General features: G+C 44.9%; 1 protein-coding gene across 2 annotated transcripts in view; it reads left to right on the forward strand.

The window, feature by feature from the left end:
* The first annotated feature begins 409 nt into the window (after positions 1-409).
* PHF2 (PHD finger protein 2) overlaps positions 410-23,912 on the forward strand; it is a 170,051-nt gene continuing 146,548 nt past the window's right edge. The window contains exon 1 of one of the 2 annotated variants that reach the window (XM_014596567.3): positions 410-1,357. In XM_014596567.3, the coding sequence (XP_014452053.2) occupies positions 1,260-1,357 (98 nt within the window). In that variant the 5' untranslated portion in view covers positions 410-1,259. The remainder of the gene's footprint in view (positions 1,358-23,912) is intronic. The other variant, XM_014596569.3, reaches the window with a different exon arrangement.

Below are 23,912 nucleotides of genomic sequence, written 5' to 3' on the forward strand. Positions count from 1 at the left end.
TTGTTGGGAATAACAACACTGCTTTGGGTGTCACATCCGGTTCAAACAGAAACCGACCAGAGGAGACACGTTTTATTGTCGTGTTAGCGAGTAAGCTCGCGGAACAACAAGCAATGCGGAGTGAAAGGAAGCACCCGCGTATCACGACTGAAAGCTTGATTCCCCTTACCCTGCCTGTCAGTTCCGGGCACAGTGAAAAGCGGACCAAAGCCCCCCCGTGCGGGGAGGGGGCAGCACGGGCGCGGGCGAGACCCGAGCCGCCTCGAAAGTTTGCGTCTCCGCGGAGGCGTGCGCCGCCCCGCCGCAGGGCCATTTCCCCGGGAAATATGGACCGGGCCGTGCGGGCCCCTCCCGCTTCCCTCCGCAGGGCGCAGCTCCAGAAACGAGGGCTTTAAAAAAAAGGAAAAAAAAAAAAAAAGGAAAAGAAAAGAAAAGAAACCCCCGTCCCTAAAGCGGTGCGTTTCCCCCATCCGGCCCTTCGCGTCTTTTCCGGAGCCTCCCGCCGTGGGGCTTTGTCAGCCCAGCGCCCTGCCGAGCCCCCGCGCCGGGAGCCGTTAACGGGGACATCCATTTTAAAGCCGCTCTTGCAAAATCTGCGCTGCCGCCGCCGTGGCGGGGCGGGGGAGCCCCCGGGCCCGGAGCTGCTCCCCGCGCCGCTGTTTTAAATCTCCCTCCTCCGCCCCGTGCCGGCTCCCCGCCGCGCCCAGCCCCGCTCCGCTCCGCTCCGCTCCCCACCGCGCGCCCGGGACTCGCTCCGGCTTCGCCTGCCTCTCCGCAGCCCCCCCGGCCCCGGCAGAGGAAATATTACCATGTTGCGAGCTGACGTAAGGACATTACAAGGAAAAGGCTACATTTCGGAGTGTTTATGAAAAGCCTCGGTACTGTACTGTCACCAGGGGGCATGCAATATCATGCGTGCCGCCAAACATTTGGAATAATAATCATTTCACAACAACAACCACCCCCAAAAGAGAGCCCCGGGCCGGCCGGGGCTAGCGGAGGAGCCATGCAGCCAAACTTTGGGAAGCCCTTTCCGATTTTTCTGACATTGCTACCGCTCGCCCTTGAGGAGCCGTAATTGCATTATCTGATCCCCCCCTTCTCTCTGTCTCCCCCCCCCTTCTCCCCTCCCCCGACTCTCCGCGTTGCAAATTTGCTGGCGTTTGGGAAGGAGAAGCCGGCAGCTACCGAGCGGCAGGAGCCGCCGCGAGGCCAGCTCGCCTGCCTGGGAGCCCGGCGTTGTTTTGAAGGGAGCTAACATGGCGACGGTGCCCGTCTATTGCATCTGTCGGCTGCCTTACGACGTAACCCGCTTCATGATTGAATGCGATGCCTGCAAGGACTGGTTTCACGGCAGGTAACACAAAGCGATCGGGCCCTTTTCGCCCCCGCGCCCCCCCGCCCCGTTTCGCCGCGGTCCCCCCGCTCGCTCGGCGCCTTTCGCTGCGTTTCTCTCCAGGGCAGAGCGAGATGGTGGGGCTGGAGCCGCTGCTCCGTGCAGTTTTCCAACAGGCCTTTTTGGAGAGGAGGAGGAGGAGCCACGGCCGCCCGCTCCTCGCCGCTCTCCTTATTTCTCTTTTTCTCCCTTTCTTTTTTTGTGCGCGGCGTTTTGTTTTGTTTTGACAATGTGGCCCCTGCCCCCCGCCCCGACCGCGGCCCCGCGGCGCCGGGCTCGGGTGTCCCCGGGGGGCTATTGTCCTCGGCGGGGCGGGGACGGGGCCGGGGCGCGGTGTCCGGGGCCGGAGAGGCGGCGGCGGGGGCTCCGCAGCCTGTCACCGAGCTGACACCCGGGCCGGTGTCTCGGCTCGCGCTGGCCGCCCCGGCCTGGCCTGGCCTGCGCCGAGCTGGGTGTTTCCCGGCTGACAGGCGCCGAGCGGGGCCGGGCCCGGCAGGGCCATGGCGGGGATCCGGGCTGCGGGCGCCTCGGGGGCGCGGAGCCCGCGCGGGGAAGGGGGAGACCCCGCCGGGGCACTGCGGGCCGGGCTTGTCCCCCCGCGGAGACACCCCCGGCGCGGCGCGGCGCGGCGCGGCGCGGCACGGCACGGCTCGGCGCGGCGGGAGCCCGCCCAGCCTGAGCGCGCTGTAATGGTGGGCGAGGGCGCCGCCGCCGACTCGCCCTTGCACGCACACACACACACACACACACACACGCACACACACTCCAGCCGACTCGCCCTTGCACACACGCACACGCTCCCTCCCTTCCTCCCCGGATGGTTCCCCGCGCTTTCGGGCCGGCCGAGGCGGGCGAGTGCTCCCAGCCGGACCCCAGCGCGCGGCCGGGCCAGCCCAGCCCAGCCCAGCCCAGCCCAGCCCGCAGGCCCGGTTGGCGGCGCGGCCGCTGCCGAGCCCAGCTCCCCAGTACAATGGCTCGCTCCTTTGTCGCGGCGCCGTGTGGCAGCGCGGTCTGTGGCCGCCTCGCCGGCAGCCCCTGCTGTCACCGCGCGGCGCCGGGCTCGCCCGGCCGGAGCCTTTCGGGGGCTCGGGGCCGTTCAGGTGGGAAGAGGCCGAGGCCACACCTGGGCGGCTGGGGCGGGGGAGAGGTGTTGCGGGGGGAGGTCAGCTGGAGCAGACAAAGGGAGGGACTTCTCCTTTTGGCTCCTGCCTCACTAACCCAGTGGTACAGAAAGTGAATGTGGCTGTGCTTTTCCTGTGTCCGCCCTGAACTTGAAGGACAAGGGATTTTTTCTTTGAGAAACAAGGAAGTTAGTTAAAAAACAGTGTGAAGAGAAAGTAGGTTAAGGCAGCAAATAGAGTAACATTCATAGAGTTACCTTGAAGGTTTCTTTAACGTAAACTTGTTAGGGGCCTAGGTTTGCGTGCACCAGTTCAACATACCTCCAAGGCCAGGGAAGCATCTAGTAGTCAAGGGGCCAGTGGCTCGTTAGTTATCAGAACTTTAGTATTTCAAAAAACATTGACTCAAAATATGCTTGTTAAGAGAAAGTGTCTTTGGTAGGTGATAATCAAATCACAAGGAAATCTAAGAAAGGAACAGACCAATGATACACTTACAGGTTTATCCACAATAGTCTATAGAGCCTTCAAGTGTGTCAGTATTGCTACTAGACCACCAGGGTGTAAAGGCAAACATCAAAGAGGAAAAGGAAATGGCAAAGAAGTTTTCTTTGCTTTTGTCCTCATGAAAGAGCATGATGGAGAATTACCTACTTCACAGTGATTTACCTACTTCGTAAGTTGTAAAGGTTAGGCACTGTGAGAGAGAGAAGTATCAAAAAGAAGTGAAATTAAGATCCATTCAATCACCAGGACTAGATGTTATTCATCTGTTAGTTCTAGATGAATTAAAGAACAGAGTTGAGTGACTTATTATAGGTTCATAGGGACATAGGGCTGGACCAGACCTCACAAGATCATCTAGTCCAACCCCCTGCTAAGGCAGGATCATCCCAGCCAAGTGTCTGTCCAGCCTGCTCTTGAAAATTTCCAAGGATAGAGATTCCACAGCCTCTCTCAGGAGCCTGTTCCAGTGCTTGACCACCCTCACAGTCAGAAAGGTCCTCCTCATGTCCAGCCTAAATTCCCCCTGCACAAGCTTGGTCTTAGTCCTGTCCCCTACAGCCACATCTCCATCCGCTCTGTAATTTTCCTTCAGGTATTTGAAGACTGTTATCAAATCCCACCCCTCAGTCTTCATTTCTCCAGACTAAATAACCCTAACTCTTTCAGCCTTTTTTGCAAGTCATGTTTTCCAGGCCTCTAATAATTTTTGTTGCTCTCTGATGGACTCTTTCCAAGTTGTCCACATCCTTCTGAAATGTGGGGACCAAACAGTACTCCAGGTGAGGCCTTGCCAATGTTGAGTAGAGTGGAAGAATAACTTCCTTCAATTTACAAGTGACACTCCTGTTAATGCAACCAACACTACTGTTGGCCTTTTTTGCAACAAGAGCACACTGTTGGGTCATATTCAGCTTATGGTCTTCTGTAAAATCCAGTACTGCAGCCTAGCAGGTCATTCCCCAGACTGTATTTGTGTAAGAGAGACTCACACAGGTGTAAAATCTCAAGAAATTCCACTGACTTCAGTGCAGATGCTTTGGATTTATGTTGGTGTGACAGAGAAGGATTTGGTGCTAAATACCAAGTCTGGAGGTTCTTATGCACTTGTTACTCCATCTTTACTTAGGCAAACTTTGACTGAAATCAGTAAGGAGTTTTTATCAGTAAATACAGTAAAAAATAATTAATGACCTCAGGAGTGGGCCCTAAACATGCACAATTTATCATTAAAAGCAGGTACCAAAGACTTGAAGAACAATTAATGTTGCACCTATACAATGGTACTAAATTAATCTTGCAAATAAAAAGCATACTTCAGTATCAGGAAAAACAGTAGGAAAACCATTTAAAGATTGTTATTAAACTCTATATGACTGCTGCCTGATTAGTGTCCTATAAAGGTGTACTGTATGTTCTGTAAGGCTCTACTGTGAATGGTTTAGAAGAATTCTCACAAAATAGTAGATAAAAGGGATAAGTATGAGCAGGCTAAATGTCTGTTTTTGCTGTCACTGAAGTTCATGGGACCAGACCAGTCCTGAAGTGGAATAATAGAGACTGAGTGGAGATTGTTTATAAGAATTAAAAGGTTTTCAGTAAACTTCCTCACAAGAGGCTGTTTTAGAAACTTGCTGAGAGATGAGAGGTAAAGACTTTAAAAAGTGTTCCAGCAATATGAAGTAAGGCATGTCAATGAATGGCCAGTTCTTGGATTGAAAAACGTTAACGGCAGGGTGTTCTAAGAAAATGCAGTAGGCAAATGCCTAGACTGTTGCATCTATTTATTAAAGATTTGTAAGAGGCATGAGATGGAGATGAAACATATTTAGACAAAACTAAGGAGAATTTAGAGGCACTCAAGGAGCACCTGAAAAACAAGGTTATAAGACAGCATGATGGTAAATTAACAAAAGTGTAAGCTAAGCACACAAGAAAGGACTAGTTACTTTGCCTGTGTTGATGTGTTTTGAAGGCTATGATTCCCTAGGAAATGATATTTGCTCTTCTGTGGAGAGCTCAGGGAAGATATCTGGTCAAATAAGGAGTCCTTGGTTACATTAGAAAGTGATAGAATTTAATAGTAGGTCTATAACAACATCATATAAACTGATTCCATGTCCTAACCTTGAAAACTGTTTTCAGATGTAATGGTCTTAAATAGAAATAGCCTCAAAAGGAAAGGTTCAAAGGTGGTCTGTAAAATAACATGGGGCTGGGAGAAGGATGGGTCTTCTTTAAAAGGAGAGAATAAAAAGACTGTATTTATGCCAGAGGAGAGGAGTATCAGGAATGACAGAACAGAAGAGAGATGGCTTTTCAGAAGTTTCTTGTTGCATTTTTTTATAACCAATAAGTATACAAAAAAATCTATCAAGGCATTCTCATTTCTAAAAGGGAAAGTCTAACTGATTTCTTTAATTCCACAATATCTATTCTGTTGCTGCAGAGATGAGTCAGATAATTTCCTGATTTCTCTAGAAGTCATTACTCCAGAAGTTTTGAAAAACTTTTTGGCTGTCATTTATTGCCATGTCTCAAACTTTCCAATTACAGGAAAGGTTGCATTTCAGTAGGATTCCTTTTATTTCCCATTTTGGTTTTAGGGCAGAGTATAGTAAAGTGACTGCGTTAATACTGTTGGTTGGTAAGCTCCTGATGATGGGTAAAAGTAGTCCATGTTGATTTTGTTAGATGTATGGCTTTGATAACATTGTCAACATTACGTTGCAGATATGTCGGTAGGTTCTGAAAATGGTAGGTGGAATTTTTATTCATTACTTCCATTGTTTCCTTTTGGAGAGATTTCAGAGAGCTGTGTTGGGTAGGTAGGCATTTGCTGTGAGCTCTCTCATATCTGGTTCCATATTTGGATCTTGTGGAAGGCCCTTTGTTTATCAAATGTTCTGAGATATGTGTTGATAGAACCCATATCTAGCAACTTCTTGGAGATGCGGGTTACCAATATGCAGGTGGATTCTCATTAGCTTGTGCCTGAATACTGTAATTTTCTTTGCTCTTCCAGAACAAACTTGTGGAAACAGTCCAGAAATGATAGAGGAGATACCTGTTGGCTATGGAAAACAATGCTCTCAGCTCATAAGGGTTTTGACTGGTCTTTTTATTAATGGAGGATATATGTCCTTTGCCTAAGAGATTCTCTCTCTTGGAATTATTTTCAGTTCTCAAGTGTTTGTGCTTTCCTTGTTAGTAGTGGTAGCTCATGTTGTTTTCTTGCCTGTGGTTAATTAAGCAGTTATAACCTTTCTTTAATATGTCACAGTCACCTCCACATCTCAGTACAAGGGTTGTGGTAGACTCTCCATCACTGGCAATTTTTACTTCAATAATGGACGTTTTCCCAAAAGTTCGTAACAAGACTTACATCAGAGACATCTCGTTGGCATTTGTTACACAGGCTAGTTGATCAGCATGATATGTTCTGATCTTAAACTGTGAATTTATTATAATATGCTCTGTCTGCAGTGATCACTGACAGTCACTTGGAACCTTAAGATACTGGAGAATGTGGTGGTGGATCAACTTGGTGGAGAGGGTGTAGGCAGAACACCGAACACCTGTGCTTTGTGAACTCTGTGCAGGCGCCCCAGCGGCTTCCAGGGTCGACGACAGGTGTTGGTTCTAGTATCTGGAGCTATTCATAATTTGGAACATGTCTACCTTAGGGAAAGTCTTTTTTCCTGCGCTGTTTTGCTGCAGCTGGGATCAGTTAAGGTACTTTTACTGACAAGTTTTAACTACAGATTTCTAAGTTGTGGAAGGAGGCGTAATCACTGGAAAGCATCCAGCTATTAAACTTGCTTATTGGTATTACAATACTTCTAGAGTCATTGCAAAGTCAGTCATGATATCAAGACTCCTTTGAATCAGTTTGTTATTAATAAAAGTAGTATATACATTTATTCTCTCTTTTTTTCTCTGTCTCTATAATATGTAGTACATGTGTATAGACTGATTCTGGGAGCTGGCCGCACTTTAACAAGGACATGGTAAAGCTTGAGAGTCCAGAGAAGGGCCACTTATATGATCAGAGTCTTACATAGCAAGCCATATGAGGAAAGGCTGAGGGACCTGGGACTCTAGCCTGAAAAAGAGAAGGCTGAGGGGGACTTGGTAGTGGCTTACCGCTACATAAGGGCTCGGTGAACAACTGTTCACTAGGGCACCCTTGGAGAAAACTAGGAGTAATGGTCACAAACTCCTTGAAGACTGTTTCAGGCTCAACATTAGGAAAAAACTTCTTCACAACTAGGGTGTCCAGACTGTGGAATGAGCTCCCTCCAGAGATGGTACAATCACCTACCCTGGAAATCTCCAAGAGGAGACTGGACAGTCACCTTGCTGGCATCACTTGACCCCAGCTGTCTTTCCTGCCTGGTGCAGGGGACTGGACCTGATGATGTTCTGAGGTTTCTTCCAGCCCCTTACAATCTATGAATCTATATACAGAAAATAGATTTTCATATGTTACTCTCATCCAGATTTATTTTCTAGGGAAACAGTTGCTAAAGGAAAATGTGTACCTGGTGGAATAAGAGAGGCTGAAATAGTAAGCCCTAAAAAATAAAATTCACAATGAAAACTGCAAATTGACCGTAACTCTAGGATGCCAGTGTTCTAATACTGACATTCCCAGGCAAGATGCTTCAGAAGTTACACGGCACTATTTCTGACGTGTGGGTTCCATGTTAAGATGTGCAGGCAAAGAGGAAATGGATTAGCTTCCTCAGAATAGTCAGTTCTTTTATCTCTGAGTTTTCTGCTCCCTTTTGGAACAGTGTCTAGGTATCACACCGGTATTTAGCAGCTGCTAGCATGATATCTAGGGCTGTACTGCTGACTTTTGAACGAAGTGGGCTTTTTACCCCTGAACATCTCTGTGTTGTGGGACTCAGCATGACTGTTTATTAGGAATCTTACAGATTCTTCATACCTGCCTGTCTTAGATTTAAACCTGCAGTCATATGTAAAAGAGCTGTATGATTGTTCAGAGCTCCAGTATGAAACTGGGGATAGACCTGTTGAAAGACTCTGGGTTAAGGTTAGAGCAACAAGGGTGATGTCATGATGTCTGCTATAGATCACCAGACTAGGAGGATGAGGTAGATGGGCTTTCTTCAGATAGCTAGCGGAAGTTTCCAGATGACAGACCCTGGTTCTCATGGGGAACTTCAGTCACCCTGACAGCTGCTGGGAGGGCAATGCGGTAGCACATAGGCAATCTAGGAAGTCTTTGGAGAGCATTAAGAACAACTTCCTGATGCAAATGTTGGAGAGACCGGCCAGGGGCCATGCCCTTCTTGACCTGTTGCTCATAAACAGGAAAGAATTGGAGAAGTGGGCAGCAATTTGGGCAGAAGTGACTATGAGATGATTGAGTTCAGGATCCTGACAAAAGGAAGAAAGGAAAGCAGCAGAGTAAGGACCCTGAATTTCAGAAAAGCAGAAAGCAGACTTTGACTACCTCAGAGAACTGATGGGCAGGATCCCCTGGAAGGCCAGTCTGTGGGGGAAAGGAGTCCAGGAAAGCTGGCTGTATTTTAAAGAAACCATACTGAGGGTGCAGGAACAAACCATCCCAGTATCCAGGAAGACTAGCAAATATGGCAGGCAACCAGCTTGGCTTAGCAGAGAACTCTTCAGTGGGCTTAAACACATAAAAGAGGCTTACAAGGAGTGGAAGCTTGGAGAGATGACTAGGGAGTAGTGTAAGAATAGTGCTCAGGTATGCAGGGATGAAATCACGAAGGCCAAAGTGCAATTGGAGATGCATCTAGCAAGAGACATGAGGGGTCACAAAAAGGGTTTCTGCAAGTATGTTAGCCACAAGAAGAAGGTCAGGGAAAGTGTGGGTCCCTTACTGAATGGGGGAGGCAACCTAGTGACAGATAAGGAGGAAAAGGTTGAAGAACTCAATGCCTTTTTTACCTTGGTCTTCACAGGCAAGGTCAGCTTCCAGACTACTGCAGTGGGCAGCACAGTGAGAAGGTGAGCAGCCCTCAGTGGTGAAAGAAAAGGTTAGAGCCTGTTTAGAAAAGCTGGATGTGTACAAGTCCATGGGGCCAGATGCAGTGCATCCGAAGGTGCTGAGGGAATTGGCTGATGTGATTGCAGAGCCACTGGCCATTATCTTTGAAAACTCCTGGTGATCAGGGCAGGTCCTGGACAATTGGAAAAGGGCAAATATAGTGCCCATCTTTAAGAAAGGGAAGAAGGAGGATCCAGGGGACTACAGACTTGTCAGCCTCACTTCAGTTCCCAGAAAAATCATGGAAGCAGGTATTCAAGGAACCTATTTCTAAGCACTTGGAAGAGAAGAAAGTGATCAGGAACAGTCAACATGGATTCATCAAGGGCAAGCCATATGCCTGACCAACCAGTTTACCTTCTATGACTGGCTCTGTGGATGTGGGAAAAGCAGTGGATGTGGTATACCTTGACTTTGCATGACTATAGCCTGGGGACTGACTGGCTGGGCAGCAGGTCTTCAGAAAAGGAGCTGGGGGTTGCAGTGGGCAATAAGCCATGAGTCAACAAGTATGTCCTTATTGCCAAGAAAGCTAACAACATACCGGCTGCATTAGTAGAAGCATTGCCAGCAGCTCAAGGGAAGTACTTATTCCCTTCTATTCTGCACTGGTGAGACCACATCTGGAGTACTCTGTCCAATTTTGGGCCCCCCAGTATAGAAACAGTCTGGACAAGTTGGAGAGAGTCCAGCAGAGGGCAAGGCAAATGGTTAGGGGGCTGGGGCACATGACTTCTGAGCAGAGGCTGAGAGAGCTGGGCTTATTTAGTCTAGAGAAGAGAAGACCAAGGCGGGGATTTGATAGCAACTTTTAACTACCTGAAGGGTGGTTCCAAAGAGGATGGAGCTAGACTGTTCTCAGTGGTGATAGATGACAGAACAAGGAGCAATGGTCTCAAGTTGTAGCAAGGGAAGTTTAGCTTGGATATTAGGAAAAAACTTTCTCACTAGGAGGGTGGTGAAGCGCTGGAATGGGTTATCTAGAGACGTGGTAGAATCTCCATCCCTGGAGGTTTTGAAGGCCTGGCTTGACAAAGCCATGGCTGGGATAATTTAGTTGGGGATGGTCCTGTGCTGAGCAGGGGGTTGGACTAGATGACCTCCTGAGGTCCCTTCCAACCCTAATTTTCTATGATTCTATGAATTACAAAACATAAAAGCTCAGATTTGCAAAAGTGTTCATTTTGAGATGTTTTGGAATTAGTTTTCAGATGCGTCTGCATATTCATTATTCCTAATGACTTAGTAGCTGTTTGAAAGTTAGGCATTTGGTGTCTCAACCTCAGAACCAAGGAACCCCAAATTAGTGAATGCTTTGAAAAAGGGGGGGGGGGGGGATGTAAATGACACTATCAATGGACATGAGAGGAAGAGGCCTACGAGTATGTTCCTGAGATAGTGGCATTGACAGCAAATAACAAACATGTCCATATAAAATATATTATGTGCGAAGATCGTTGTAGTGTAAAAGGATTTTACAAAAAAAAAAAGGCATAAAATTTAGGTGCAATGCATGTTTAATTAAAAAAATCTTAGGAAAAAAGATCAGGAAGTAACTAGTGCTCACTAGAAACCCCAAACAGGCTTTTACATTGTGAATAGAACTTCATCCTACACCTGTGAATATCAAAGGCTAGTTGCCTACTAATGTCCATAAGAACAAGATTGGAACTTTCTTTAAAGCTGGCAGTGTTTTAGTTATAAGGATTCAAACAGTGTCATTTTTCAGGGATGCTACAGCAAAAATAAATTCTGCCATTGAACATGGACGGGATAAATTAGCTCATGGGTGGGCAGTTATTTGGGTTGCAGGATCACATAAGGAGTTTTGGTGAGCTGTTGAGGGCTGGGGGCATGCGGGGTGCTGACCCAGCCTCGGTCCGGTGTCATGGCTGTTTACATGGTGAGGGGGAGAGGGAGAACTGAGGAGATGCTATGTCCAGTACCCCACCAAACTGCACACCAGAATCTATCAAAGACAACAAAACCCAACTACATGTGGGGGCACATTCCTCACCAAAAAACACTCTGCCTCCAGTCTCTCAGGCCTGATCCTTAGAGGGAATAAATTACAATTTAAACCACTTTTCAGAGCTGGGCCTATGAACTGCACTTCATCAGTCTCCTAGGTACAGAAACTAATTGATTTTATCTGGCCCTGCAGCCATCTGTCCCTCACCCACTGTTGGGGGGCAGGGCAGGTGGGTAGGATGGGGCCATGGGCAGGTGGGGAGCAACATCCAGGAGTAAGACAGGTGGGTGGGACCAGGGCTAGGATTAGGATCACAGGGGTAGTGACAGTGCAGGGCCAGGGCCTGGATTGCAAGGGCAGTGACAGCTCAGGGCTGGGGCCTGGGGCAGAGATGCAGTTCACTCCCTGCATGTCCCTGTGATGGGGTGCTGGTTCTGTGGGCAGGGGCCAGCTGCTGCCTGCACAACTGGCATCTGTCTCGGGGATGTGTGGGGAACAGATTGCAGCTTTGCCCAGGCTGTCCTGTTGCTATTGCATGATCCTGGCCCAACTGCCCGTTCTGCTCTCAGATGCTGCTCCCTGCCCATCCGCATCCCTGTCCTGTCCTCCTGGCTGAGCTCACCTTGTTCACGGGGGACCCAAGCTGGACTCCATGGAGATCCTACCTGTGTGCCTGATCCATTCAGTGCCCTGATGGTGGGTACAGGGTGGATGGGCCTGGTATTCCCAGGCAGCCGGGCTGGGTCCAGTGGTAGTGGCAACAGTAGAGACGCTGGTAGTGGCAGCCAGAAGAAGCCATCACCACAGGGGCTGCTGGGAAGCCAAGTCTAGCTGCTGTGCTGACCTTGCCTCTGAAGACCAAGGTAAAAAAGGCATTGAGTTCTTCAACCTTTTCCTCCTCATCTGTCACTAGGTTGCGCCCCTATTCAGTAAGGGACCCACACTTTCCCTGACCTTCGTCTTGTGGCTAACATACTTGTAGAAACCCTTCTTGTAACCCCTCATGTCTCTTGCTAGATGCATCTCCAATTGCACTTTGGCCTTCGTGATTTCATCCCTGCATACCTGAGCACTATTCTTATACTACTCCCTAGTCATCTCTCCAAGCTTCCACTCCTTGTAAGCTTGTAAACTTCTTTTTTGTGTTTAAGCCCACTGAAGAATTCTCTCCTGGAGTGCCCAAGAGCTGTGTGTGGGAATAGGGTGGGCCGTGCTCCATGCCCAGGGCTGCACCCTGTTCTTGGGCTGGGCGGGGCCAAGGGACTCACTGCAGGCCAGATAGAATCACTTGGTGGGCTGGATCTGGCCTGTGGGCCGTATTTTGCCCACTCCTGAATTAGCTGAACCACTGGCTGTTTTTTATATCCTAAATATTAGGGCTGTGCAAAGCTTCAGGTGCTGATTCAATTTGGAAGAGATTCAGCGGCCAACTCTCCGAATCCGAATCAAATCAGGAGACCAATAAAAAGGTCCGAATCAATTTGAAGCTCTCCGAGTCGATTTGGAAAAGATCAACCCACCAAGCTTCCTGCTCCTCCCCTTGCTCCCCCCCCCCCACCAGACAGGAGTCGCTGAGTGCCGGGTTCCCCCCCCCCCCAAACCAGGACGCTTGGGCCAGGTGGGGCAGCCCTTGACGGGGCTAGGAGAGCAGGCACGGGGATGGGGTTGGTTTGATTCAGAGATTCGGCCAATTTGGCGGTGGCTGAATCACTGAATCAGATTTGGTTGAATCGATTTGGGACAGTGATTCAAATCACTGAATCAAATCACTGTCCCCTGAATCTACCGGATCTGACTCCTAAACAAATACTAACCACTTTGCACAGGCCTACTGAATATATATATGATGGGGTAAATAGATTTTTAAAAAATACTTTTGGGAAAAAAGTCAAAGCAGTTTAACTATGTATGGAGAGAACTGGAGAAGGGTGTCAATATTGTTATAAAACCTTTAAAAATGTTTTTCCTTTCTTTTTTTAGTGATAATCATAATCCATTCTTTTCTCACCATTTAATATGCACATTCTTCCATTAACATTGCCATGGTTTTTAGATCATTTTGATCCCAGGTAATTTGAGTAGAGACATTATCGTTCTTTCATTGTTGTCAGGATTATTTCAGTAGTTTTCTCTAGCGGACTATTTATTCAAGAAATATGTAATGGAGATACTGAGCTTCTTCCTGTTGGGTTGTTAGTTCGCATGTGGTTATACTTGTTGATATCAACTGCTACTACCATCTACTGGCTGTTCAATGACCTTTACGAAATGAGCTGGTCTTTTCAATACATTCATTATCTGTAGTAAATGAGCACATCACAGAAACACCATGATTGAAATCTCAGATTCACTGAGGTCAGTAGCAAAACTCCCATTGACTTGAGTTCAGAGAGGCTGCATAGATTTGCCTGGGACACTGGGTCAGTACTTGGTGGATGCATCTCATGTTACCACAGCTAAACTACTACTGATACTCAAAATGCCTAGGTTAAAGCTGGATAGAGGTATAGACATACCTACAGCCAGTGTTGCCCAGCAATGTTACAAGCATGGATAAATTCACTCTCCAGTGCTGTCAGTCTCTGTGCTTTGCCTGTGAAGTACCCATGCTTCAGTTTTAAAAGCAAATGGTCTTTCTGCTAGAACCGTTATTAGCAAATTTGTATTACACTTCAAAATTATATTCAAATTCTGAGCAAAATCTCAGCAAATATAAAATTGTACCACTAGTGTAGTATTCTTATTACAGTATAATCCCAGTTAATACAACACTCAGTCAGCCAGAGGGCAGTAACTTTCTCTGATGTAATGACTTCCTTTCCTCTTAATCAGAAACTCAGTGCATCCAAAATGTTTTGCATCTCCTCAAAGCATTCCAATAAACATGGTTGCATGACATTAAAAAATCAAGTGTAAAGATATACAGTGATAGCTCCAGAGGCTTTGCTGCAATATAAGTATGCTAAATCTCATTGAAATCAATTGGATTTTTTACAGTAGCCATTTTATACATCTAATGTGTAGGATGGAATATAATGTACGTGTATTAAAAATTCTTAGACATTGCTAGTTTAGATATGCAATAGTTCCTTTCCAAATTTCAATTTGAAAACAATAGAAGTCTGTCATATCTATTTTAAGATTTCTTATTGTTGTACTTTTCTATCATGTCTGAACACTTTCCACATAGAATGGATTTGCAATAACAAGTTTTCTTGTAATGTCATTAAATCTGTTTCTTCTCCCTTTTTTGATTATAAAAATGGGATGTACTAGTTCAGTTAAATGACTATAAAATTTTTAATTATGTGTAAAGACAAAACTGTTAAATTGTAAAAGGAGTTGTAGATAGATTATAGGGGCACATCAATCACAGACTAATCAAAAGAACACTTTAAAGTTATAGCTTCCTGGGCTGAGAATGGGTGCACCAAGTTTCATCCTAATGTGGTCTGGAAAGGCCAAATAATAAGCACATGAATATGTACAACTAAATGAATACTAGGAAACAGTGATATTATGCCAATGTTGTATTTAGCCCACAGTTATGTACCACAATTGCTGCTATGCTTGTAACTATGATGATACACTTATAATAGCAGTGTATATTGGTGATTTGCCTGGCTCCTGTAGCTGTCTCTTTTAAAAAAGGCTGTAGATCAGACAATCCAAAGAATGAAATAGTCCAGATGCTTATGAAGAAACTCATAATACATGCTGCACTAAGGTAACAATGTTTGTTGTATGGAACTGACTGTGAGCAGTTGACTAGGATGTCCCCCATATCTCATGTGCCATTCATTGGTATTGAAAAGCTGGATTTCATTTCCATATTTAAATATTAGATATATTAATATCTGGTTATTGTAATACCTTTAATAATCTTCCAGTGTTCCACTGACACGGTGTAAACTGTATAAAAATTTCTTGTAAATAGGCAATGTTCCCAAATGTAATTGCCTTTGAGCAATTGGCTCAACAGAATGAGTGCTTTACCTTGCAACAGTGATATTCTTTGAATGGATGTCTTTCTTATAAAATATTTGTGTCCATTCATAGGAATGTTGGGAGAAATTGTGACTGAATATGGCAGCCATCAATACATTTTGAATGATAAAGTTCCCTTCATTTGAATGTTGGAAGTAAGCAGATGAATAAAAATCGGTAGACTTCAATGTAATTTAGACAGGTTAGAAGTGAAAGTGATCAAAAGAGGAAATAAATTCCAGGAGTTGTCTAATCTCCCTACTAGCAACCGATGGCATCTAAGTAGCAGTTGTCCGATGAGTGCATAACTTTGGGGTCATATTGGACTCTTCACACCTCCTAGATACATTTATTGCAACAGTGACAGAACAATTCAGAAGTAAGTAAGCAGGCCTGGTAAATTGAGGACCTATGCACTATGATCCATGAGTTCATCATCTGCAGGTTGGGCTATTGAAGTTCACTCTATCTGGGGGCAACTGTAATTGCCAGTAGTGACTTCAAGTCGTATATCAGGTCACTTGTCAAGTTAGAAAGGCTTGTGCGAACATAATGTACACCTGTATCACACAACCTACTGATTCCCTGTTCACTTTTACTCAGGATTGAAAATCCAAGTCTGACTATTAATTAGGCTCTTGCTATCAAACACCCACCAAGAAAACTGCTGTTCACATGGAATTGCAGCTTCTGGTTCATATTGCAGCTAGGGGAGACCAGAATAAATATCTTAAGAACATGTACAAGAGATTTCTTGGCTCCAGGATCATGACTTGTACAGTTCTTACCAGAAGAGACTAGCATATTTGAGCCTTGTTGGCAACAACAAAAAACTTCTTGACACTGGGACAGGACTACAGAAAATGAAGGGTTATGATTGCATGGACCAAATATAAAGAAAATAAAGACAAGATGGGAAGAGGAATCCAAAAGTTCAAAATAATGGGTGACAGAGGACAGATCTCTAGAAAGTGTCCACTACTCGGAAAAAATAATCTAGCTAGTCAGTAGGTCCTGCCCAAAAGAACTCTTCCTACATTTGTACTCTAACCATTGCAGCTACGTAGCATCTCCACCTACATTCCTGCTCCTGGACAGATGGATGGTTGGATGCCAGTGAGATGAGGTTACTGGAGGAATTCAGACTTATTTCTAAGGCTAATCTTTAGATAAAAATGCAAAACCCAGTTGGGCAACAGTTTACTTTTTCATGATGAGGTATGGCCACTGCCTTGCCATCCTCCTCACTGGTTGGTTAGGTAGTTTGGTTAGAAGTGACCGTTGAAGTCAGAAAGGCTTTTGTCTGTGTAGAAGGCATGCGCAAGGAGCAGCATGGTAAAAAAATAGAAAAGGCCTTGCAGGAAAAGTGGATCAACAGGTGAAGAGCGCTGACGTTGATTAAAAATAGTGGGAATTTGTGCTAGTAGTGCAGAGGGTACAAAGCAGGCACAGTGGGATAACTGTCAGAATAATATCCTAGGCAAATGATTGTAACAGCAACATTTTGATTGGACCTGAGTGGTGTAAAGTATCAGGGAAGTCAAAGAGAAGGTTGCATTTGTTAAAATGGGAGGTAGTAAGGGCCTGGATGATAATTTAAGTAGCATGGACACAAAGAATGTGTTTGATCTTGGCAAAGTTAAGAGAAGGAAGTAGCCAGATTTGGGATTAGAAGGGTTTTAGCAATGTGACTTTCAAGGGAATTGCATATTATACCTTGAATAAGGCTTTGAAAATGTCCCTCCTAATAAAATCAGTTCAACAAAACTCCTGTTGTATCAAGGATTGGAATTTAAATTACAGAGTAGGAAAAGAGACCCTTTGGGGTAAAGCCTGTGATGCATGTTCTACATCAGAATGCTACAAAATTGCGGGTACAATGCATTCTGGTATGTTCCTATGCATAGATGTATATTCATTAAATGTGAGCCATGTGGTGAAACCCTGCAGATTTACCCTTTCAGTTCAGGTCATCATCATTAATATTAGCATAATGCAAAACAGTATCTCATTGTAAAATTCTAGCAGTGGGTACAGCAAAATCTTCAATGTTCTTATGCCAGATACAACAATGAATGCAAATGTTTTTCATTATGTTTTTGGATGAATAGAAGCTATCGTGGGAGTACATCAAACAGTGAGTGATGATTATTTCAGAATAGAATCCAAAGAGGACAAAAGTCTCTTCAGAGTTTAGGCAATATTTAGTCTCTTCTCATTGAGCAACATCATCAAAGTCTCCCTATAAAGGGCTCTCAATTTTTTTTACGGTGAAACGGTGTTTTAATGCTGAAAACGTCCCACAGACTACTGTCCTGCCATTTCTGATTCCATGAAACACCTTCCATCCCTTTAGGATCACCAGACAACCCTGGGAAGCAACAATTAATGTGCAGGAAAAATAAAATTAGGAATTTCTTTAATGTATTTCTTTAGCTTTTAATGTAATTTAGCTGCTAGAGGAAAGGAAGAGCACTACTACCAAAGCAGCCAGCTTTCTGCAGCCTACTAACAAGCACTCTGGGCAGCATATTTGGGGAATTTTTTTGGTATATAGAAAGTGTTTCTTGTACAATTATAAAATGTGGTCATGGGGAAGAATCCTAATGGATATCTGACTCAATCCTAATCAAGACCAGAATGGTAACCTGATAAAGAGAGGTAGTTGGTCATGTTAGTCTGAAGTCAAGCAGGAGATAGGGTAGATTGGCACCTTATGGGCTAATTAAATGAGAGCTGCATGGCATAAGCTTTTGCAGGCAGTGAGTTTACTCCATCAGTTGCTTTTTGATCTGATGAAGCATCTGGTGAAATAAGCCTGCTGCTTACAAAACTTAAGCTATGCATCTCTGATTTAGTTAATCTATAAGATGCAAATCTACCCTTCCTTCAAGCAACTAGAGAGTCATCAGCTGCTGTTTTTTTTGCAATATCAGGGGGAGTGAAGTCACAGAAATACCATGGGGAGTAAAACAGTCCTCCCTCCCTGGCTAAGTACAGACAGTCAAAAAGCCTGGGGCTGAATTGATTCAGTCTTCACAGGTTAGTTTAAGCTGCGTAGATTGAACCAATAAGCAAGTGAATAGACATTCACTTTTGATTCCAGAATTGCAGCTACATGCCTGCAGTGGCTCAGGACAGAAGCAGAGGGGGAGGAGTGCTAGAGCAGATAACTTGGGAAAGGCTAGCCTGCCCACCCTGTTTTTGCTATTTTGAAAGTGGTTTATGTGCACTGAACTTCTTTGGTGTTATGGGCTCCCCCTGCCTCCAGAAGTGCATGCAGAAGTGGGGAGCCAGCTTCCACCACTGCCTGAGCCCTCACCATGCAGACAGCAGGATGGGAGAGCCAGGCTTTGCTTCGCTGCAGCAGCTGCCACCTCTTGCAGAAGGGGACTGCAGACCTGGGTCCCTGACTCCACAGCCTGGCAACTGGAAGCCCCCTCTGGCAGGGCTGGGGGTGGCAGGGAGCTGTGAGTGAGGGGCACCAGCAGGGCTGGGGTGGGGGGGTGTGTAATGTGAGGGACCAGCAGGGCTCGGGAGGCTGTGCAGAGGTGAGGGCAGTATGAGGCACCAGCAGGGCTGTGGGGCAGTGGATAGGGAATAAGGGGCATGAGCAGGGCCAGGGGGCTGTCGGGGGGTGGGGTGGGTGGGGAGTGAGAGGTATTTCATTTTAGTCACTTATTTTGGGGGGTTTATTAGCAAAATTGTGATTTTTTTTTTTAATCAAATAATTTGTGATTTTTTTTTTAGTTGGGGAAAACCAGGATCCTTGGTCATGATAAAGTCTAAATTAGCTCACAGATTAAGAGGCAAAAATCTATCAGTTAGGGCTTGTTAATTGGTAGTCATAAAAAGGGTAGGGCATTACTGTGCAGGGCCTCATTGAAGGAAAGATTGAGCATCTCTTCAGGGAGCACAGGACTTTGAACCCTGGAACTGAGAGTCTTTTTTTTTCTTGGTTTAGCTACGTAAAGGAGAACTTGATGAAATGTTTAGTCCCACTCTGAAAAGGGGATCCTATACATTCAGAAGGGGACTATTATGGTCCTCTAGTTCAGCGGCTCTTTAAAATCCATCAAGAAAGATATCCAGTCTTGAGAAGAATCCAGTAAGACCCCTTCATAAGTTGCTAACTACCCTCACCATTAAAAAATGTGCACCCTTCTGTTTGAATTTGTCTACCTTTTCAGTCGTGTGCTTTTCAGAAAATTCTTCGCCAGAGATGTGCGGTCTTATATCTGTGTTTATGGTCTTCTGCTAAGAAGGGAGAACCATGACTTCTCTGCTTGATCCTTTCTAAAGTAGGGTGACCACCTTTTCCAAATTGGACATGCGTGCCCCCCTCTAAACCCTCTGCAGCATAGCCGGAGCAGAGGCTGTGAGGGGTGGGGGCAGATGCAGGTTGCCTGCTGTGGGCTCAGGGCTCCCCACCCTGCTGTCCTGCCCCTGGGAGCCTTGCACCACCATAGCAAGGCACCCCCTGCCTGCCTGGCAACAGCAATGGTGCAGAGTTGTGCCTCCTAGTGCTGCTGGGCCGGCAGGGGGCACCTCATCATGGTGGCATGCCTGGTGCAGGGCTCCCAGGGGCAGGAGAGCAAGACAGGGAGCCCTGAGCCCACATCTGCCCCTGCCCTGCGCACAATCTGGGCAGGGCCCCCCATGCCCCCCACCCTGGGAGTGCATGCAGAGGAGGGGAGCTGCTCCCTCCCCGCCCCGGATGAGCCGCCTGTGGCTCTATCCCACTCCCTGACCAGACCACATGGTTGCACATTCTTGCCCCAGACCCCATGCACTCCCCCACCTGGGCAGCAACCCCAGCCCCAGATGCCAACCCTGCTCCACTCCCTCCCTCACTCTGGGGGCCTCAATCTGCTCCCCCTCCCCACCGACTTACCTGCTGGCAGCTGGGTGAGTTTCTCTCCACCGCTGCCTAGGGCTGTATTCCTGGCCATGTACAGTGTGCATGTGTCCTGCTCTCAGCAGCCCCTTTCAGGAACTCTACCAGTCTGCAGGGTTGGAAACCTGCCATATCCCGCATTTTTCCACGGTGAATGGAAAACCTGGATCCCTGTATGATACTGGGGATAAATGCTGTCCTGCAGTCATTCTGCCTAGGACTGGGACTTGATACTTAAATTTTAGGACTGTCCTGCCCAGTTAGGGACAGGTGGTCACCCTAACCTAATGGAGAATCCCTTTGTTTTTCTAACTACTTGAAGATAAAACAGTTTGTTTGGGTCTTGTGAGGTTGGAGTTGAACTGCCTGCATGGATCTGAAGGAAGGAGTATAATTTTTTGGCTTTGTATTCCCTTTGCCCTTTCCACATACACATTTTCAATGGGTTAACAAGCCTGGATTCCCTCAGGTGTGACAGAGGCCATTTTCATGTTTCATCTGCTCAGTGCTTGTCTCCATTAGATTTATATATGCTCATTGTAACTTAAATTACACTTTCATTGAAAATAAACCACATACCTTGTATATCTCAAAAACAGCTGAATGGATTTTTATGAATTATTTTTTAACACCTCAGGGCTTAAAATGCTTTTCAGCCTTTTGATATAGTGTCAATATAATGGGAAGGGACTACATTTTGCACTTGGAAAGGGCTAAAATCTGGGATCTAGTGGGGTTTTTCCATCTCTGGTACTATGAAGTAGCATTGAAAGCTGGAATCACTGGAAAATACAGCTTAATGGTGTAGTTAATCACATCTATAGTGTCATTGATACATGGGTACAACCTAATAATTTTTAAACTTGTCAGTTTATTTTAAAACATTTTTTTTTTCATTTTATAATCACACTTTCAACATTAGGGTCTGTCTGCCTCTTTTATGATACTGTGGTGGGCTGGAAGTATGTTTTTTACCTTAATAGTTCATATAATCCAGTATATTTGTTGAAAATTAGTACAGTATCTGATGCTGAAGGAGGTGCAATATTCTCATAGAACCTCATAATGAATCTACTCAGTGAAATGGTGTTGTAGGTTAAAAAAAAAAAAAAAAATCCTTCCTGACTGCTTCAAGGAAGCACAAGGATATATTGTCTCTGTGACATTTTATTAGCCTGTAAGATTCCCATACAAGAAATTCTGTGGATGAAGTTTCTGGAGAATAAGTTGTTCTGTAATAAAATTACTTTTTCCCCCAGAATACCTACTAAATTAATTCAGAAAGTAACAGCTCTATGTTTATGACCTCACATACCACATCCAGCATGACACTTCCTGTTCCTTGTTTGTTCCCAGCATCATAATATAATTTTCCAGTATTTTACTGTCCCTTCTATTAGAAATAATAGCATTTTGCCCATCTGCTGTTACCTTTTAAGTCTTCAAGTCTCTTTTTAGTCACTTGTAGTTTATTCCAGTGTCTTCAAGCTTCTTATTTTTGAAAATTATAGTGGCCTAAGTTGCATTAAACTTTTTCAGTGATATCTTATACAGTCTTTTCATTTTGCCTCAAGCTTTGTTTTTACAAGATCTTGTGAACTAAGTAGTGTAGCCAGAGCAGTATCTGAATAGGAGACTGACTTGGTAAACCTGAGCATTGCTGAGGATTGTGACATACTGCCTCTTGATTGCACGTTGAGCCAATTCCCCAGTGTAATTCTATGAGTACTGTCTTGATTAAACACAAAAGCACTTGTGAACTGACCACTTGTGATCATCAGAGCTATTTTTACACTAGGTCTGGTGACTTGACCAGATTCTGATTTGGATAATTCCATCCTGTTTTCCTGAATTACCCAAACAAATTGCACTGGATGTGGTATGCTGCTCTTCTGTCCCGCTCTGTTGTGTAGAATCTTCATACTGTAATTTCATTTATCACTAAAATGCAGAAATTTCTTAGTTGCTGCTCCTAAATAGTGAACCGTACAGGAAGTGGCTGCATGGTATGTGTGTAGAGCTTGTAAACTTTGTTAAGAGGTGGGGCTTATGAAATTCACATTGCTGAGTAAATGACTTTACTCAGATCTCGGTGTTAAACACTTCAGTACTATTAATACAGTTGTCTTATTACATATATTGTTTAAACGCATTGGTTAAAGCAAAAAAGGAGATGGGACTCCTGGATTCTATTGCCTGCTTTGTTCCTGACTTGCTATGAGATTTTGAGCCAGTCATTTAACCTCTCCATGTTTCAGTTTAATCATTTCTAATGAATATAATAATAAATATATTCCCAAGGCCAGGATATAATTCTGACCCAGTTTACAGGTGTGTTATGAGACCTAATTAATTAATGCATGGAAAAGGCTTTGAAAGCAGTGGATAAAAAGTGATTTTTCACTTCTCATTAATAATTTAATAGCAAGTAAAATGCAACAAACTGGGGAGACCTAATTGTTTACATCTGGAAACAATCTGGAATTAAGAGATGCTCCTGGTGACTGTCAGAAAGAAAGAAGGTTTAAGATTCTCAGAGAATCTTTTATAGAAGCATCATTATATACCTCCATCAGATTCTGTTGGCATGCTTTTGGCTGAAGACCAGGATCATGCTTGCTTCTGACCCTTGCAGTTTTCGTTGCAGCCACCTTTATAGAGTATCTTCCATCTTGCATTGACTCATACTATGTAGCTGCTACTCCTTTATGGTATTTCAATTCATTTTTGTGTGGTGGCAGCATTACAAGTTTGTAATTCAGTGGAACCCCTCTGTGTTACTGCTGCAGATTGCCTGCATATTTGGTATCTTAAGAAAAAATATTTCTTTAAGGATCAGTACGGGCCTTGAGTGTACCGTGCTTCTTTGCTGTTTGGCAGTGAGATAGCACAGCAGACAAGTGATGAGCTACTGTGATTCTCTGTGTGTCAGAATATTTAGCTCTAGTTATACATTCTATTTGAATAAACAAATCTGTGTACAGTTTACAGCTTCAGGAACGTCACATTCATAATCTAGGGTTTAATCCATTGGCTTTAATAAGAAGCTTTTCTGAATAGGGACTGAAAAGTTAAATCTTTCTTTCCTCTATTAGCAATCGGAGTAGCTGAAGACAAAGTAGGCTTTGGCCCTAATTTTGTGTGTTAACAAAAAATCTTTATTTTAAAGCAGCTGATTCGCAGAGGTTGTGATTGTGGGCATCTACATCAGAAGCTGGTGTTGATTTGGATTTCATTAATATTAACTTGTTTCTGTAAATGGCATTCTCGAAACTCAAGCTTAATTTTTCTGGAGCCTGACATTTGAGGGAGAGAGAGTTGTCAAATCATGTTAGACAGAAAAGTGTGGGGCTCAAGGATATGTGATGTTCAGATTGCACTCTTGAAGAGCTGTTCATTTGTATTCAGCAGCAAACAAAAATGTATTTTGTGTTCATATTCCATCTGACTGCTTACAAGCACAAGCTAAAATCATGTTGTCCACATCTCTCTCTCTTTTTTAATGGTGTTTTCCTTTACATTCCCAGAATCACCAAGTTCTTTGGAAAGCAGAATTGTTTATTCTATACACAAAACCCAGTTAGATGTATGTGCTGCAGCAGAAATATGCCTTCATCAGCTTACTCCTGTTCCCACAAAAATCAGAGGCAAAATGCCGACACATTGTAACTGGAAAAAATTCAATTCTCTGTCTCAGTTAGGCCACAGGTCTCAAAGTGTGGGAGATGGCAAGAATTAGACGCCAAGGAGCAATGCCTCTGTACTGATACTTGCACCTGAAGAGCAGAATTTGGCACCAAAGAGAAACTTTCCTTCTATGTATGGTGTGATTTTGTCCATCAATACTCTGAAAAGGGAAGGGAGAACAAACAGTGCTCTTCACTGTTGGTGGAGCTGCTCACTCCCTAGACTGCTTGAGAGTTATTGTAACAAGCCGCAAATGCACTCATGGTAAAAAACAGAATTTTTTTAGTAGGGAGAGGGGA

This window comes from Alligator mississippiensis, chromosome 12 (assembly GCF_030867095.1).
Source record: "Alligator mississippiensis isolate rAllMis1 chromosome 12, rAllMis1, whole genome shotgun sequence".
Taxonomy (NCBI): Eukaryota; Metazoa; Chordata; order Crocodylia; family Alligatoridae; genus Alligator; species Alligator mississippiensis.